At 40.2% G+C, this 16,100-nt stretch overlaps 1 protein-coding gene across 3 annotated transcripts; it reads left to right on the forward strand.

The window, feature by feature from the left end:
* Positions 1-1,980: 1,980 nt before the first annotated feature.
* Positions 1,981-12,143, forward strand: LOC115162377 (adhesion G-protein coupled receptor G5). 3 transcript variants are annotated; one of them, XM_029713618.1, is made up of 17 exons: positions 1,981-2,033; positions 2,803-2,900; positions 3,511-3,597; positions 4,182-4,253; positions 4,373-4,543; positions 7,261-7,335; positions 7,484-7,640; positions 8,997-9,153; positions 9,306-9,437; positions 9,589-9,699; positions 9,799-9,838; positions 9,965-10,065; positions 10,173-10,294; positions 10,432-10,697; positions 11,116-11,206; positions 11,319-11,602; positions 11,896-12,143. In XM_029713618.1, the coding sequence occupies exons 1-17, from the start codon at positions 2,014-2,016 to the stop codon at positions 12,024-12,026; spliced, it is 2,115 nt and encodes a 704-aa protein (XP_029569478.1). In that variant the 5' UTR covers positions 1,981-2,013; the 3' UTR covers positions 12,027-12,143. The 3 variants fall into 3 exon arrangements, with proteins under 3 accessions (XP_029569478.1, XP_029569479.1, XP_029569480.1); XM_029713619.1 differs by lacking the exon at positions 3,511-3,597; XM_029713620.1 differs by lacking the exons at positions 1,981-2,033; positions 2,803-2,900 and having other exon boundaries at positions 3,532-3,597; positions 4,199-4,253.
* Positions 12,144-16,100: the final 3,957 nt, after the last annotated feature.

Raw genomic sequence — 16,100 nt, forward strand, 5'->3', positions numbered from 1 at the left:
TATTGTGTGCATTCGGAGTCTGCACCTTTGGGGGGGGGGGGGGGTACTGTCACGTCCTGACCAATATAAGTTGTTATTTTTTATGGTAGTGGTCAGGGCGTGACAGGGGGTGTTTTTGTGTTTGTTCAATGTTCTCTATTTCTATGTTGGATTTGTAGTTTGTCTATATCTAGGTTGGGGTTTATTGGGTTGACCATCAATTGGAGGCAGCTGTTCCTCGTTACCTCTAATTGGAGGTCATATTTAGTAGGGGTGTTTTTTTTCCTGTTTGTGGGTAGTTGTTTCCTGTTTAGTGTATGTTCACCTGACAGAACTGTTGATGGTAGTTTTTGTTATTTTGTTATAGTGTTTCATTAAAGTTAAATATGAGCACTTCACACGCCGCGCCTTGGTCCCCTTTGTACGACCCACATTACAGTATCTTTACTTTTACTCAAGTAGGACAAGTAGTACAATTGGGTACTTTTTCCACCACTGCAAAAATGGTAATTCATTATAATCCACATATTAATTCACATTTCCTGTTGCCTCAGGATTATTTTGCTGTTGTAGCAAACTGGCTTAAATCTGACATTTGCGTCTCCAATACAGGGATCATTTGCATGGTCTATTTGCATCTGTGAAAGTCTATACCAGCATCTACTGTGCCTCGGCAAAACTATTTGCATGTCTGTATCATAGAGTCCTGTCAAGCCTTTATACCAACTTGCTGGACACCCAAGTCTATCTCTTCCATCGACCAAAGGCTTTCTATGTACTGAAACAAAACAACATTTCCAAACAACCAAACAAAATCCTGCTATTGTGAATATTGGAAAGAATGAAAAATATGTCTAGATCAGTTGGATTGGGTTACAGAGAAATAAGTGTGAAAAGCACATTAGTCATTGCTCTATAATCTGTCCAAACAGACTGTTGACAGAAACTGAAACTGACTAGTGCACAATACATTTAGGTTCTGGGTTTTGAGATCCTTTAAATTATTAAAGGATGTGTTGTATGTTTGTAAAATATAAATAATCCCTAATTTTGCATTACTTGATTTAGAAACAATTGCATGCCGTTAATTTTTGTGTTCAATTAATGAAAACTGAATTGATTCAGTCTGATAAGACAATATTTTATTAAAGTGTTTAAAGTTATGCCTGTGAGCCATAAGGTACAGGAGGCCCAGTGGTGAAAAGGTACCCAATTGTCATACTTGACTAAAAGTAAAGATACCTTAATAGAAAAGGACTAAAGTGAAAGTCACCCAGTAAAATACCACTTGAGTAAAAGTCTAAAAGTATTTGGTTTTAAACATACTTAAGTATCAAAAGTAAATGTAATTGCAAAAATATACTTAAGTATCAAAAGTAAAAGTATAAATCATTTTAAAGTGTCAAAGTATAAATCATTTCAAATAATTTTAAGTATATTTAAAACCAAATACTTTTAGACTTTTGCTCAAGTACTTTTTTACTGGGTGACTTTCACTTTTACTTGAGTCCTTTTCTATTAAGGTATCTTTACTTTTACTACAGTATTATAATTAGATACTTTTTCCACCAATGTCCTGTCCTGCTAACTATTTATATTTGAATTTATTAGGGATCCCCATTAGCTGCTGTGAAGGCAGCATCTACTCTTCCTGGGGTCCAAACACAGTAACGCACTTACATCACACATTCAAAATGTAATGCATATTATTATTTTTTTTATGAATGTGGTGAAGTAAAAGTAAAAGTTGTCCAAAATATACATTGTAAAGTAAAGATACCCCCAAAAGTGACTTAAGAAGTACTTTAAAGTACTTTACACCATTGAGTAGGCCTGTCAAACAACATTTCAAATAGATGTACGGTCTGTGTAAGTGCCCACTGCACATGTCACAGGAACACAATGGATTCTCAGAGGACATGAATGTGTCTCATTTGCAAGGTAAATTTACAGAGACTTAATGGCAACAGTATATCACCTAGAGCTCACAGGTAACTGTAACAGAAGTTAAGAGTGCTAACAAAACATTCAGCCATGACTCTCTCATCAGATGGGTAAGAATCCTTGATTGGTCTTATAATTTCTGTTTCACCATTTTGCTGATATTGACAATTATACTTTTTCTTCTAGAAAACAATATAAAAGAAGATAGTTTGATAGTTGAAGAGTTTATTTCCAAAACGCTATTTCCACTATATCCAGAAATGTTGGCTTATGGGTACCTTCATGTGTGTAAAATATTACTGTTCTCAGATTTTTTATTCATCGATCTTAGATGTGTATGGAAATGTGTTTATTTTTCAAAACTCTACAAAACATTAACAACACCTTCCTAATTTTGAGTTGCATGCACCCCCCCTTAAATTAATGCACTTACAGTAAGTCGCTATGGTTAAGAAAAGCATTTGCTAAATGACTAAAATGTCCAATATTACTGCATTCTTTTCAATATTGATGCCACCAATGTATAATTTGTACATTTATTTAAATGTAGTTGTAGTAAAAATGTAGTTATTTGTTATATTTTACTGTGTAAAACCTAGCAATACTGTGTATTTCTCCGAGAGTGAAGTGGATATATAGCATTTAGCAAAATAACATGATTATTTGTCTCTGAAATGAAACCATCAAGTGATATATTTTAGCCAAATACATGTCTGTCATTGAACAACCCCATGCCATGATTACATTTCTTCAATCAATAAAAGCTAATTTACCAACATTTCTGAAAATTGAAATATGGCATTTTGGAATTAAGCTCTTCAGATGTTTTTATTAGACTGTAATGAGCCTGTAATGATACATGTTTTTTTCGCTTGACAGATTAAGGCTATCAATGGAAGGGAAACTTTGGGGATTTTGTTTGACCACAGCCATTCTGCTCTGTGGCATTGGCTGCCAATACAATCCAAGTGAACATCGTAAGTTAAGTTTTCCCTTGTAACGTAAACAACACCAAAATAATTTGATTGAATGCTATATTTTTCATACTCGTCAGTCAGAAATGCATTGCAAATAATATTTTTTCTTAAAAAGTGAACATTACATTTCAAGGGGCTTAACTCTAATGTATTGCTGGTGCATTTTAAAAAGGGATTCATATGTACATGGTACGGGTCAAAAGTTTAAGAACACCTACACATTCAAGGGTTTTTCTTTATTTTGACTGTTTTCTATATTGTAGAATAATAGTGAAGACATCAACACTATTAAATAACACATACGGTATCACGTAGTAACCAAAAATGTGTCAAACAAATCCAAATATATTTTATATTTGAGATTCTTCAAATACTCACCTTTTGCCTTGATGACAGCTTTGCAAACTCTTGGCATTCTCTCAACCAGCTTCATCGTTTTGATGTCTTCACTATTATTCTACAATGTAGAAAATAGTCAAATAAAGAAAAACCCTTTGATGAGTAGGTGTTCTAAAACCTTTGAACAGTAGTGTATATATATATATTTTTTAAACAAATTTCAATAGATCTTGTCCTTAAATGTGTGCATTAACCGTCATTGTATTTCCAGGTTGTATAGTACTGATAGTGAACGATGACACATATTCAGGAGTCATTAGGAATGGGAAAGATAGTCCATCTCAGATTAACTTTTCAGGTACAGTGTGATAACTAACTACTTAACGGAGAGGTGAAACATTGTCAAAATATAAGCTCATGTCTGTGCCACAGCTTAAGATATACACTGAGTATACCAAACATTAGGAACACCTTCCTAATGTTGAGTTGCACCCCCTTTTGCCCTCAGAACAGCCTCAGTTTGTTTGGGCATGAACTCTACAAGGTGTCGAAAGCGTTCCACAGGGATGCTGGCCCATATTGACTCTAATGCTTCCCACAGTTGTGTCAAGTTGACTGGATGTCCATTGGTGGGCCTTTCTTGATACACAATGTTGAGCATGAAAAACCCAGCAGTGTTGCAGTTCTTGACACAAACCGGTGCGCCTGGCACCTACTACCATAACCCATTCAAAGGCACTTAAATATTTTGTTTTGCCCATTCATCCCCTGAATGGCACACATACACAATCATGTCTCAATTTTTCTCAAGGCTTAAAAATGTAACTAGTGACATCAATAAGGGATCATAGCTTTCACCTGGTCAGTCTATGTCATGGAAAGAGCAGGTGTCCTTAATGTTTGTATACTCAGTGTACATTGCCTTATTTCCGGATTGGATAGGGAATTGTACCTTACAGAAGGAAATCCAGAGGCTCTGCATCATATCCACTGGAGAGAACACAACAACATCAGGTAGTGTCACTTTATGTAAAACCTTATGTAGATCTATATTACAGAGTCCAGTTATGGTTATTCAAAACATTCAAATTCATTTTATGAATACTTTGTTGTAATGCTGTATGTGTCTTTAGAAAAATGTAATCCAGGATTCCCCAACTGTACATTTGAAGTGAGGAAAGATGACAATTCATACTTCATAACTCTGAGTAATGTTACTGTCAACAATCAAGAGCTCAACTTCTGGTTTCCACTGAGAAAGAACATAACATGTATTCCATCACAGTTCTATCAAAATACCACAGGTAAAGTAGACATAATAGTTTTTCTTCATAACATATACTTTTATCAGACATGTTTGGATAACATAGCCAAGCTACTGCAGCCGTTGAGGTGAAGGCTACAGCATACTTTACTTTTGGAAGGCAGTTTCATGTTTTCCATTCAATAACTGTTATATAGTGCCCTCTGCTGGTATATGCTAGATCAAACATACAAGTTCTGTATTGCAATCCTCTAGGCAGCCTACAACTACTGTTAAACTATTAGTCCTGACCTTTCAACGGGTTGTACATTTCCATTTAATTCCCATCAAAATAATACATCTACAAGCACTTACACGAAATCCATAACGTTAGCAATTAGGCAAAACATTGCAGCGTATACAGTATTCATTGTGTGCTCCAGGGTCTATTCATCTGACTGTTTTTTATTTTATTTAACTAGGCAAGTCAATGAAGAACAAATTCTTATTTACAATGACAGCCTAGGAACAGTGGATTAACTGCCTTGTTCAGGGGCAGAACAACAGATTTTTACCTTGTCAGTTTGGGGATTTGATTTTGCAACCTTTCAGTCACTAGTCCAACACTCTAACCACTAGGCTACCTGCTACACCCAACTGTAAAGCCTGCCTGTATAAACGGATGTAAAATAATTATGCTAGTACATTTTCAGACGCATGCATGTACCGCCATTCTTAGGAGCCCATATCATATCATACATATTGTACTACACTGGCTCTGATGCTCGTCAGGATATGTGGCAGGGCTTGCAAACTATTACAGACTACAAAGGGAAGCACAGCCGCGAGCTGCCCAGTGACACGAGCCTACCAGACGAGCTAAATAACTTCTTTGCTCACTTCGAGGCAAGTAACACTGAAACAAACATGAGAGCATCAGCTGTTTCGGACGACTGTGTGCTCACTCTCTCCGTAGCCGATATGAGTAAGACCTTGAAACAGGTCAACATTCACAAGGCCGCAGGGCCAGACGGATTACCAGGACGTGTACTCCGAGCTTGTGCTAACCAACATGCAAGTGTCTTCACTGACATTTTCAACCTGTCCCTCACGAGTCTGTAATACCAACATATTTCAAGCAGACCACCATAGTCCGTGTGCCCAAGAACACTAAGGTAACCTGCCTAAATTACTTCCGACCCATAGCACTCACATCTGAAGCCACAAAGTGCTTTGAAAGGCTGGTCATGGCTCACATCAACACCATTATCCCAGAAACCCTAGACCCACTCCAATTTGCATACCGCCCCAACAGGTCCACAGATGATGCAATCTCTAATCTACTCCACACTGCCCTTTCCCACCTGGACAAAAGGAACACCTTCGTGAGAATGCTATTCATTGACTACAAGTCAGGGTTCAACATCATAGTGCCCTCAAAGCTTATCACTAAGCTAAGGTCCCTGGGACTAAACACCTCCCTCTGCAACTGAGTCCTGGACTACCCCCAGGTGGTAAGGGTAGGTAAAAACACATCCGCCACGCTGATCCTCAACATGGGGGCCCCTCTGTGGTGCGTGCTCAGTCCCCTCCTGGACTCCCTATTCACTCATGACTGCATGGCCAGGCACGGCTTCAACACCATCATTAAGTTTGCAAATGACACAACGGTGGTAGGCCTGATCACCGACAACGATGAGACAGCCTATAGGGAGGAGGTCAGAGACCTGGCTGTGTGGTGCCAGGACAACAACCTCTCCCTCAACATGATCAAGACAAAGGAGATGATTGTGGACTACAGGAAAAGGAGGATTGAGCACCCCCCCCCATTCTCTACGGTGCTGTAGTGGAGCAGGTTGAGAGCTTCAAGTTCCTTGGTGTCCACATCACCAACAAACTATCATGGTCCAAACACACCAAGACAGTCATGAAGAGGGCACGACAAAGCCTATTCCCCCTCAGGAGACTGAAAAGATTTGGCATGGGTCCTCAGATCCTCAAAAGGTTCTACAGCTGCACCATCGAGAGCATCCTGACTGGTTGCATCACTGCCTGGTATGGCAACTGCTCGGCCTCCAACCGCAAGGCACTACAGAGGGTAGTGCGTACGGCCCAGTGCATCATTGGGGTCAAGCTTCCTGCCATTCAGCACCTCTTTACCAGCGGTGTCAGAGGAAGGCCCTAAAAATTGTCAAAGACTCCAGCCACCCTAGTCATAGACTATTCTTTCTGCTACCGCACGGAAAGTGGTACCAGAGCGCCAAGTCTAAAAGACTTCTTAACAGCTTCTACCCCCAAGCCACAAGACTCCTGAACAGCTAATCAAATGGCTACCCAGACTATTTGCATTGCCCCCCCCCCCCTTATTTTAAGGTGCTGCTAATCTCTGTTGATAATCTATGCATAGTCGCTACATGTACATATTACCTCAATTACCTCGACTAACCAGTGCCCCCGCACATTGATTCTGTACCGTTACCCCCTATATATAGCCTCTCTATTGTTATTTTACTGCTGCTCTTTAATTCTTTGTTGCTTTTTTATTTTTTTATCCTTATCTATTTTTTTACTTAGCACTTATTTGTGGTTAAGGGCTCTTAAGTAAGCATTTCACTGTAAGTTCTACACCTGTTGTATTCGGCTAATGTGTCAAATAAAATTTGATTTGATTTGATATCATAAACAGCAGGAGTGATCTAACTGCACAGTTTTATTTGTAACAGTTACTATTTGGATTTCAGTATGATTTAACCATGTGCTTTTATAATTATCTAAAAGGTGATCAGACTACTCCGGTGAAGCCAGAAACCTTTTGTGGAAAGGATTCAACCTATGATGCAGATGCTTGCAGAAGTACAGTACATGCCAAACATTTATATACTGTCATAATGTTAAAATGAATAATTATTTACTGTACTGTGGTTCTAATGAAGAAGTTCATACTAGACATTCAAATGTGGTCTGAGCAAAATGCATTGTTTTTGTTTTGATTGATTTGCAGATAAGACCCCAGATAAGTTCATTCTCAAGACCACTGCGGCGGGACCAATTAGTTGTCTAACATGTGACAACCCTGTGAAGAAGCCAGATATAAACATATGTGTACCCAGCGGCCAAATGGAAAGCTCAAGTGGGGTCATAAGTGCTGATTTGGCATCGTAAGTTTTTACATTTAAGAAGCACATACAGTATACAAAATATATACAAAAGTATGTGGACAACCTTTCAAATTAGTGGATTGGTGACAGGTGTATAAAATCAAGCACAGAGCCATGCAATCTTCATAGACAAACATTGGCAGTAACTGAAGAGCTCAGTTACTTTCAACGTGGCACTGTCATAGGATACCAGCTTTCCAAAAAGTCAGTTTGTCAAATTTCTGCCCTTCTAGAGCTGCCTATAAGTGCTGTTATTGTGAAGTGGAAACGTCTAGAAGCAACAACGGCTCAGCCGCAAAGTGGTATGCCACACAAGCTCACAGAACGGGACTGCCGAGTGCTGAAGCGCGTTGCGCACAAAAATCGTCTGTCCTCAGTTGCAACTCTTACTACTGAGTTCCAAACTGCCTCTGGAAGCAAGAACTGTTCACCAGGAATTTCATGAAATGGGTTTCCATGGCTGAGCAAGCCTAAGATCACCATGCTCAATGCCAAGCCTTGGCTGGAGTGGTGTAAAGGTTGCCGCCAATGGACTCGGGAGCAGTAGAAACACATTTCTGGAGTGATGAATCACTCGTCACCATCTGGCAGTCTGACGACGAATCTGGGTTTGATGCCAGGAGAAAAGTAAAGTTTGGTGGAGGAGGAATAATGGTCTGGGGCTGTATTTCATGGTTCGGTCTAGGCCCCTTAGTTCCAGTGAAGGGAAATCTTAACGCTACAACACACAATGACATTCTAGACGATTCTGTGCTTCCAACTTTGTGGCAACAGTTTGGGGAAGGCCCTTTCTTGTTTCAACATGACAATTCCCCTGTGCACAAGGCAAGGTCCACACAGAAATGGTTTGTCGAGATCGGTGTGGAAAAACTTGACGGGCCTGCACAGAGCCGTGATCTTAACCCCATCAAACACCTTTGGGATGAATTGGAACGCCAACTGCGAGCCAGGCCTAATCGCCCGACATCAGTGCCCGACCTCACTAATGCTTTTGTGATGGAATGGAAGCAAGTCCCTGCAGCAATGTTCCAACATCTAGTGGAAAGCCTTCCCAGACGAGTGGAGGCTGTTATAGCAGCAAAGGGGGGACCAACTCCATATTAATGCCCATGATTTTGGAATGAGATGTTCGACCAGGTGTCCACATACATTTGGTCATGTAGTGTATTAATACAGTAATACTAATAGTTTATGTGGCAACAAACATCTTCTAGTGGAGCTAGTGTAATGGTGGTGATAATAATCATGTTGGTTTTAGGGAATTTTATGTTTAGGGTTTTATGTTCATCACAGCAAAGTCTAGAGCATGGCAAACTCGGATCTCATCTATATTTCAACGTTCTCTCACTATGACAGTGAGGCTATGAAAAATCTCTCCTCGTTGATTGAACTGATGGGAAACGCCAGCACTGCAGCCATTTCAATGGGCAAGGTCAAAGGATTCCTTAGTAGACTTCATAAAGAAGACCCCAAGGATATCAACTTTGGTTTTTCCCCTGACAAGGATATGAGTGTAAGTACAGTAACTTGATCACTAGAGGTAGAACACTGATTACTAATAGTCCGTTAACTTATTATGAAAGTAACTGTTTTATTCTTAAACTGAATACAGAGAACTGTACACAGACTGATGAAGATTGAAAGGATAATTGTTCTCCTTTGTAGATTGTTGAAGACAAGCACGCTATGGAGAAATATTTCAATCGATCTGTGCGTCTGTCCAAAGAAGCCTATGAAATGGCACTCAATAAGAGTGGAACTTTTGTCGGGGTTCTTGTCTTTCCCAGCATGTCCCAGGTAAACCTAAAAATTACTTTGACTAAAAGTTACTTTTTAAAAGCAGTAATTTGATATACTGTATTGTTAAGCATAAGAGGTAATCATGTTACAAGTGACAGGTTACGTTACACTTCATCCTTCCAACATGTCATCTCCTCGCTCTTTCTAGGATGAAAAGAAGAGCATTGTTCTAAATGGTGAGGTATTCGGAATCGAAATTGGAGCCCACATAGCTAATCTCACAGACACCATTGATATTGAGTACAGAAATGTTGATAAGGTAAGAGAGAAATTGTATTATGTTGCAGGAACATATTTTGATTGGTAAGTCTATGCACGAAATAAATATGGAGATGCATAAATTATATGTTTTACACAGGTGGGATTCAATGTCTTTTGTAATTCTTGGAATGGCAAAGGTATTTCTCTTTCTTTCTGTACATTTTCAGACCCTTTTCATTTAATTTATCGAACTTTAATCATTTAAAAGCCAAATATTCAACAACTTCCAACAGAGAGGATTGTGGGATCTTTTTCTCTTATAGGAAAACTACCCAATTGGACCACAGATGGTTGTCAAACCTTGGAGAGCAACAACAGCATAACGTGCCAATGCACTCATTTATCCTTTTTTGCTATACTAATGGTGAGACATCCTCTCCATCATCTCCTGTTTGAAGTTATGTTTCTGTGTCACTTTTAATCACATCCATAAGCTTATTCACTTGCTCTTCTTATTGTGATCATACACAGTCACCTCCACCAAAGAACATCAGTGCCTCAGATGTGGCATCTCTAACCTACATTAGCTACGTCGGCTGTGGACTGTCTATGTTCTTCTTGGGATTGGCTCTGTTCATGCAGTTTGTGATAAGGTATTTTTCATTATTCAACACAACACCGTACAGTGTGAGTATGATGACCAGTAGAGCTCTATAGCAGGCTGGCCATGACGAGTTAACTGGGAATACTGACGCTGAAACAACAAACTTTTTTTCTTCTGGTTTCACAGCAAAACCAAATCTAGCCAAGCAACCAAGATCCTTGTCAACCTCTTCTTGGCTATGTTGTTCCTGAACCTGACCTTTCTGACCAACGAGACCATTGCAGCCATGGGGAGCTATGTTGCATGTGTCATCATAGCAGCAGTCATGCACTACTCCATGTTGTCCACCTTCACCTGGTTCTTCATTGAGGCGGTCCACTTGTTCCTGCAGCTGAAGAAACTCAACGCTAACATCAAACACTATATGCTGAAAGTTTACGTTGTGGGATGGGGTGAGAACAGAGTCATATTAGGGTGTATTAGAATGCTGCTCAATGTACATTACTGATTGACACAACAATCTTAATTTAATCACTGGTGTCACAGAGAACTGTCCCGCAAAGCAGGAAATGCAAACTTGCAGTGTATTCAAGGTTTAAAAAAGCTTTTAAAGTTTGTAATTTCCACTTAAAAATGACAGACTTGATTTTCCCTAACTAAAAATGTATAAACTCCTACAGTACTGTCCATTAATTATAATACACATATTTCACATTTCCTGTTGCTGCAGGGTTATTTTCCTACTGTGAGAAACTATTCAAATTAAATAAAATGTGCCTATGGTATTATCTCCTCTGATTACACAAAATCATACCAGTTGCAAGAGGCATCTGGCATCAACCCAGTGTAAATGTTTCTCATTTTCTCCAGTCCTTCCAGCTCTAGTGGTCATCATCCTTCTGGGACTGCAAAAATATACATTCATGTCCATAAAAACAGATGATGGGAAATCAGTGAACATGTAAGTGGAAATGTGACTTTTGGAATAGTCTGTTCTTTGCCCTAATGAGACGACAATCACAAACCATTTACCTGACTTGACTAGTTAAATACATTTCCCTTGTACATTCCAGGTGCTGGATCACTGACATCTACATCCATTATGGAGTCAACATCGGCTATTACGCCTGGGTGTTTGTCTGGACTTTGACCATCTTCATCATTGTAGTGAGACAGATCTTGTTCCTGAGGAAGACCAATGCAGGCAAGGGCCAGAACGACCCAGCGTCCAAGAACACCCTGACCATCCTGGGGCTCCTATTCCTGCTGGGCCTCACCTGGGGCTTTGCCTTCTTCAGCTACGGACCCATGATCATCCCATCTTACTACATCTTCAGCATCCTCAACTCCTTCCAGGGTAGGCATCACTCAAAAATGACTGGTGTTTGTCTGGTGTGGTTGTGCATTTTGCATTTAACTGAAGAAAAACACACACACACACAATGACTGGTGTGGTTGTCCATGTACATTATCATAGGGTCAGGACCTCTTGCCTAACCATGTGACCTGACCAGGTTAAACTTCCAGATCTAGAGATTTTCCTGGTCAGGTCATGTGGCCATGGGGAACTCCTGACCATAGATGTGTATTATAGTTTATGTCTAAAGCTATTCCAGGACTGATAGTGACTGAGCTTCCATCTTCCTCTAGGCTTCTTCCTGTTCCTCTACTACTACAACACCAACAAGATTGTTGGTGATGACAGGAACTCTGTAATCACCAACAAGGGCAGCTCTACTTGCTCAACCAACTATGACGACACTCCCGTTCACAAGAAGTAGCTAAGATTGGGGCCGATGGTGTATCTTACTACACTAGGTTTATAATTGCAATACACTAAGCACAACATGTTTTTAACATGTTTAATACTCTATTTAATATATTAAAAAGTATGCTTATCTTTGTGAAATTTCTGTAATTTATATACACTACCGGTCAAAAGTTTTAGAACACCTACTCAATCAAGGGTTTTTCTTTACTTGTACTATTTTCTACATTGTAGAATAATAGTGAAGACATCAAAACTATGAAATAACACATATGGAATCATGTAGTAACCAGAAAAGTGTTAAACAAATCAAAATATATTTTATATTTGAGATTCTTCAAAGTAGCCACTCTTTGTCTTGAGGACAGCTTAGTCAAAACTAAGAAAATCTCTTGAATGAGTAGGTGTTCTAAAACTTTTGACCGGTAGTGTATAATCCCTTAAATAAAATATACATATTGAAAATTCTATTAATATCAATGTTGCTACTGTATAGAAGGTTAACAAAATAATTTTGATTAAATTTATTGTCATGTAGGTAGGTGGCAGGGAAGTCAGGCGCAGGAGAAAACCAAATGGGTAAACTTGAGTATTTAATAATAAAACAAACTCCAAAACCAAATTACAAAATAACATGGTTCAAATAAACCCATCGCCACCGATACAACATCACGCGTACATAACATCACAAACAATCACCGACAAGGACATGAGGGGAAACAGAGGGTTAAATACACAACAAGTAATTAATGGGATTGGAAACAGGTGTGATGTAAGACAAGACAAAACCAATGGAAAATGAAAAACTGATCAATGATGGCTAGAAGACCGGTGACGTCGACCGCCGAGCACCACCCGAACAAGGAGGGGCATCGACTTCGGCAGAAGTCGTGACATTGATCCTCTCCAGCACCACCCCAACATCAACATACGTGAAAATAGCACATTTCTATGTTTTCTACTAAAAGGATAAGTGTTCCCGATAAACATCATCAACCAATTAGTAGACAATTAGTAGGCAAATCCTACTCATAATTGGTTAAAAATTAATTAATTAATAATAATAATTAATAATTAATTAATAAATAAAAAATTTAGCAGACGCTCTTATCCAGAGCGAATTACAAATTCAAAAAAAAATACATGATGCACACCGATGATGTCATTAAAAACACTTATCTTCCTCTATCTTATTTACTACAACACATAGAATTGCGCCATTTTCACATACAGTATGTTGATGTTTAGGTGGTGCTGGAGATGATAAATATGACGTTGACGTTTTTAAAAATGTCCCTTCAAGGTAATGAAATCAGTTTGACACAAGGGGTCAGTCTTGTCCAACTTTATATATTACTATAATGTGAGAGCTGATCAGTTACGTCTCTCTCTCTCTGTCTCTCTCTCGCTCTCTCTCTGTATCGATCTAGACTGTTTTATACAAGTAGTAAAGCGAGTAAAGTAAAGTCACTTGGAATAGCAGCCTAAATAAATAGTAATAATAAATAGTAACAGCAGTGGTGAATGTGTGTGTGTCCTCTGACTGTGTAAAACATTGAGGAAAGGCAGTGATTCACTCTGACTAAACTAAAGGAGAGACATCCAAAACCAAGGCATGGTTCAATCACTTGTTTTAAGAAACAACAGTAAGGACATCAAGAAATACATGACCCTTCTATAAGCGATGTGGTTGACAAGTGGTCACCACACACCAAAAGGAGGAACATGCAGTTCCACACAGGAGGAAAAGGTCTTTCTGTAACTGCAGAGATAAAGTACCGCTGGGGCTGCGCTAGCGCTTTTGCGTGCCTGGAGAAAATTACCTAGTGCCTAGAGAGAGCAGTATCCACTGAGTGGGGGTCTAAGCAGTCTAACCAGGAATGATCTCATGGTTACCTATAGTGATTAGCAGCCTGAAGGCAAGTCAAATTTCTCAGTTTGTCTGCATTCCTCTAAGATCAGAGTGTGCAGTAACTTTGATTTTGTATTAAGTATAGACAGACAAACTTGGTTTAGTGGTACAAAGCAAAAAGGAAGAATTGCCGTAGTGTATAAGTCGACTACTCTATTGCAATCCAGCTTCTCTTTTCCAATATTTCTTACTTTCAGAAGAGTTTTGGCCTGGGATATACAGTATTTACCTCCCCCAACCTTGAAAGCATCTGTTACATTTTTCTAGCCTTGAAACCACAAGATCCGGCCTCATAAGGGGTGGCTTGTCAATGCTGAAACCATGCAGGATTGTTTCAACGGCGTCTGCCCGCTGATACAATTAGTTGGCACAGTGTTCTGTGTGTGGCCAGGTTCTGCTAAACTGACATTTGTATTGCATTGTTGCTGGAATGTGTGGGTCGGGACAAAGCATGTGTTCTATCGTACAGATGTGAAACTGTTTTTGTGAATCAAACTGACATTTGATGTGGCATCACTGGCATGTACTGAATCAGCTCGGGAAGTTGTTGGAGAGAGCAGTCCTGTTCTGCAATTCCACTCATAGTGATGATTTTTAAGTCCCAGTGGAAGCAGTTCATAGTCCCACTTAACTAACGCAGAACTCTTGAGACGAAGAGAACAAGCAGGAGTTTGTAGAATGACATCCAGAGAGGCAGCCTTGTTTATTTATCTATAAGTGATTCATCTTCCAAATGAGTTGGTGTGCCAGACAAAATCTATCGGGTAATTACTGCCATAAACATTTGATTAGGTATTGCTCAGAAAGGCCTCTTATATACAGCTACAGCACAGCCTGACTATGAGGTGAGCTGGTCCCTGCATGTGTCTGCCTCTGGCCTTGCGACATACAGTACTCTGTGGAGAGGCATCCTGCTGCACTCTGAAGCAGCTCCCTTCATTGTGCTGCACGTTAGTCATGGTGGCTTCAAATACAAAATCTCATTTTCCAACAATGTCGAGGAACTCAGAAAAAAACTCAACATTATGATTTATTTGTATTTATTTTCTCTATTTTCTCTCTATCTCTGTTCATCGAAATGTCTGTCTTAAAAATTGGCCATTCGTGATTAACTCTCTAGTATATTGACTTGGACCAATAATGGCTGATTTCCATTTTTTCCTATTGTGTGTAAATCTCTGCTGAGGCTACATTTCAGAACAGTCAAAAAGACATTCTAGTGCCTGAACATATGGCTTGTGAAGTGCAGAAACGATAAATGAATCATGTTAAAACTTTGGGACACAATCTCCATTACTTACAAGGCTGACAATGTTTAAAAAAAATATGAAGAAGCAACGAAGAATGTGCATTTTAGCCATAATTCCACTTTATTATAAAATTCATACATGTGTTTCCTTTAGCGGAGGAAAATTGAGGAAACACTTTTAATTGCTCTCAATCTATTAAGTCTTGGAAGCCCAAATGTACAGCTGAGGTTTGGATAAGGCCCAATGTGCATTTCAGCACTGGCATCCATCTCCAGAACTCTCAGACAGATAACTAAGAGAGATGGTAGTTTGGCTGGGCTATAGGTAGTTTGGCTGGGCCAAGGGTGAGCCCTAAGCCAACTCCCCGTGCTTATTATGGGGAGCATACGGAGTGGAGAGCGCCGGAGTATGCAGAAGTGCGCACGATCTCGCCCATGCGCACGCACAGTCCGGTACGAGCAATCCCAGCCCCTCGCAAGTGCTGTGCTAGAGTGGGCATCCAGCCTGGAAGGAGGATGCCTGCGCAGCGCATCTAGCCACCGGTGCGCCTCCTAGGCCCAGGCTGCTCTACGCACGGCAACCAGCAGGCCTCTGCACAGCCCAGTTCGCCCTGTGCCAGCTCTCCGCTCGTGCAGGGCTGCTATTACCATCCAGCCAGGACGGGTTGTGCAGGAGGTGCGCTCCAGACCTCCAGTGCTTACCCATGGCCCAGTGTATCCAGTTCCTGCTCCTCGCACTAGCCTTGGGGTGCGTGTCTCCAGTCTGGTACCTCCACTGCCAGCCCCACGCACCAGGCCTCCAGCGCGTCAGCCCAGTCCAACTCGTCCTGTTCCTGCTCCTCGCACTAGCCTTGGGGTGCGTGTCTCCAGTCTGGTACCTCCACTACCAGCCCCACGCACCAGGCCTCCAGTGCGTCAGCCCAGTC

This window comes from Salmo trutta, chromosome 25, assembly GCF_901001165.1.
Source record: "Salmo trutta chromosome 25, fSalTru1.1, whole genome shotgun sequence".
NCBI lineage: Eukaryota > Metazoa > Chordata > Actinopteri > Salmoniformes > Salmonidae > Salmo > Salmo trutta.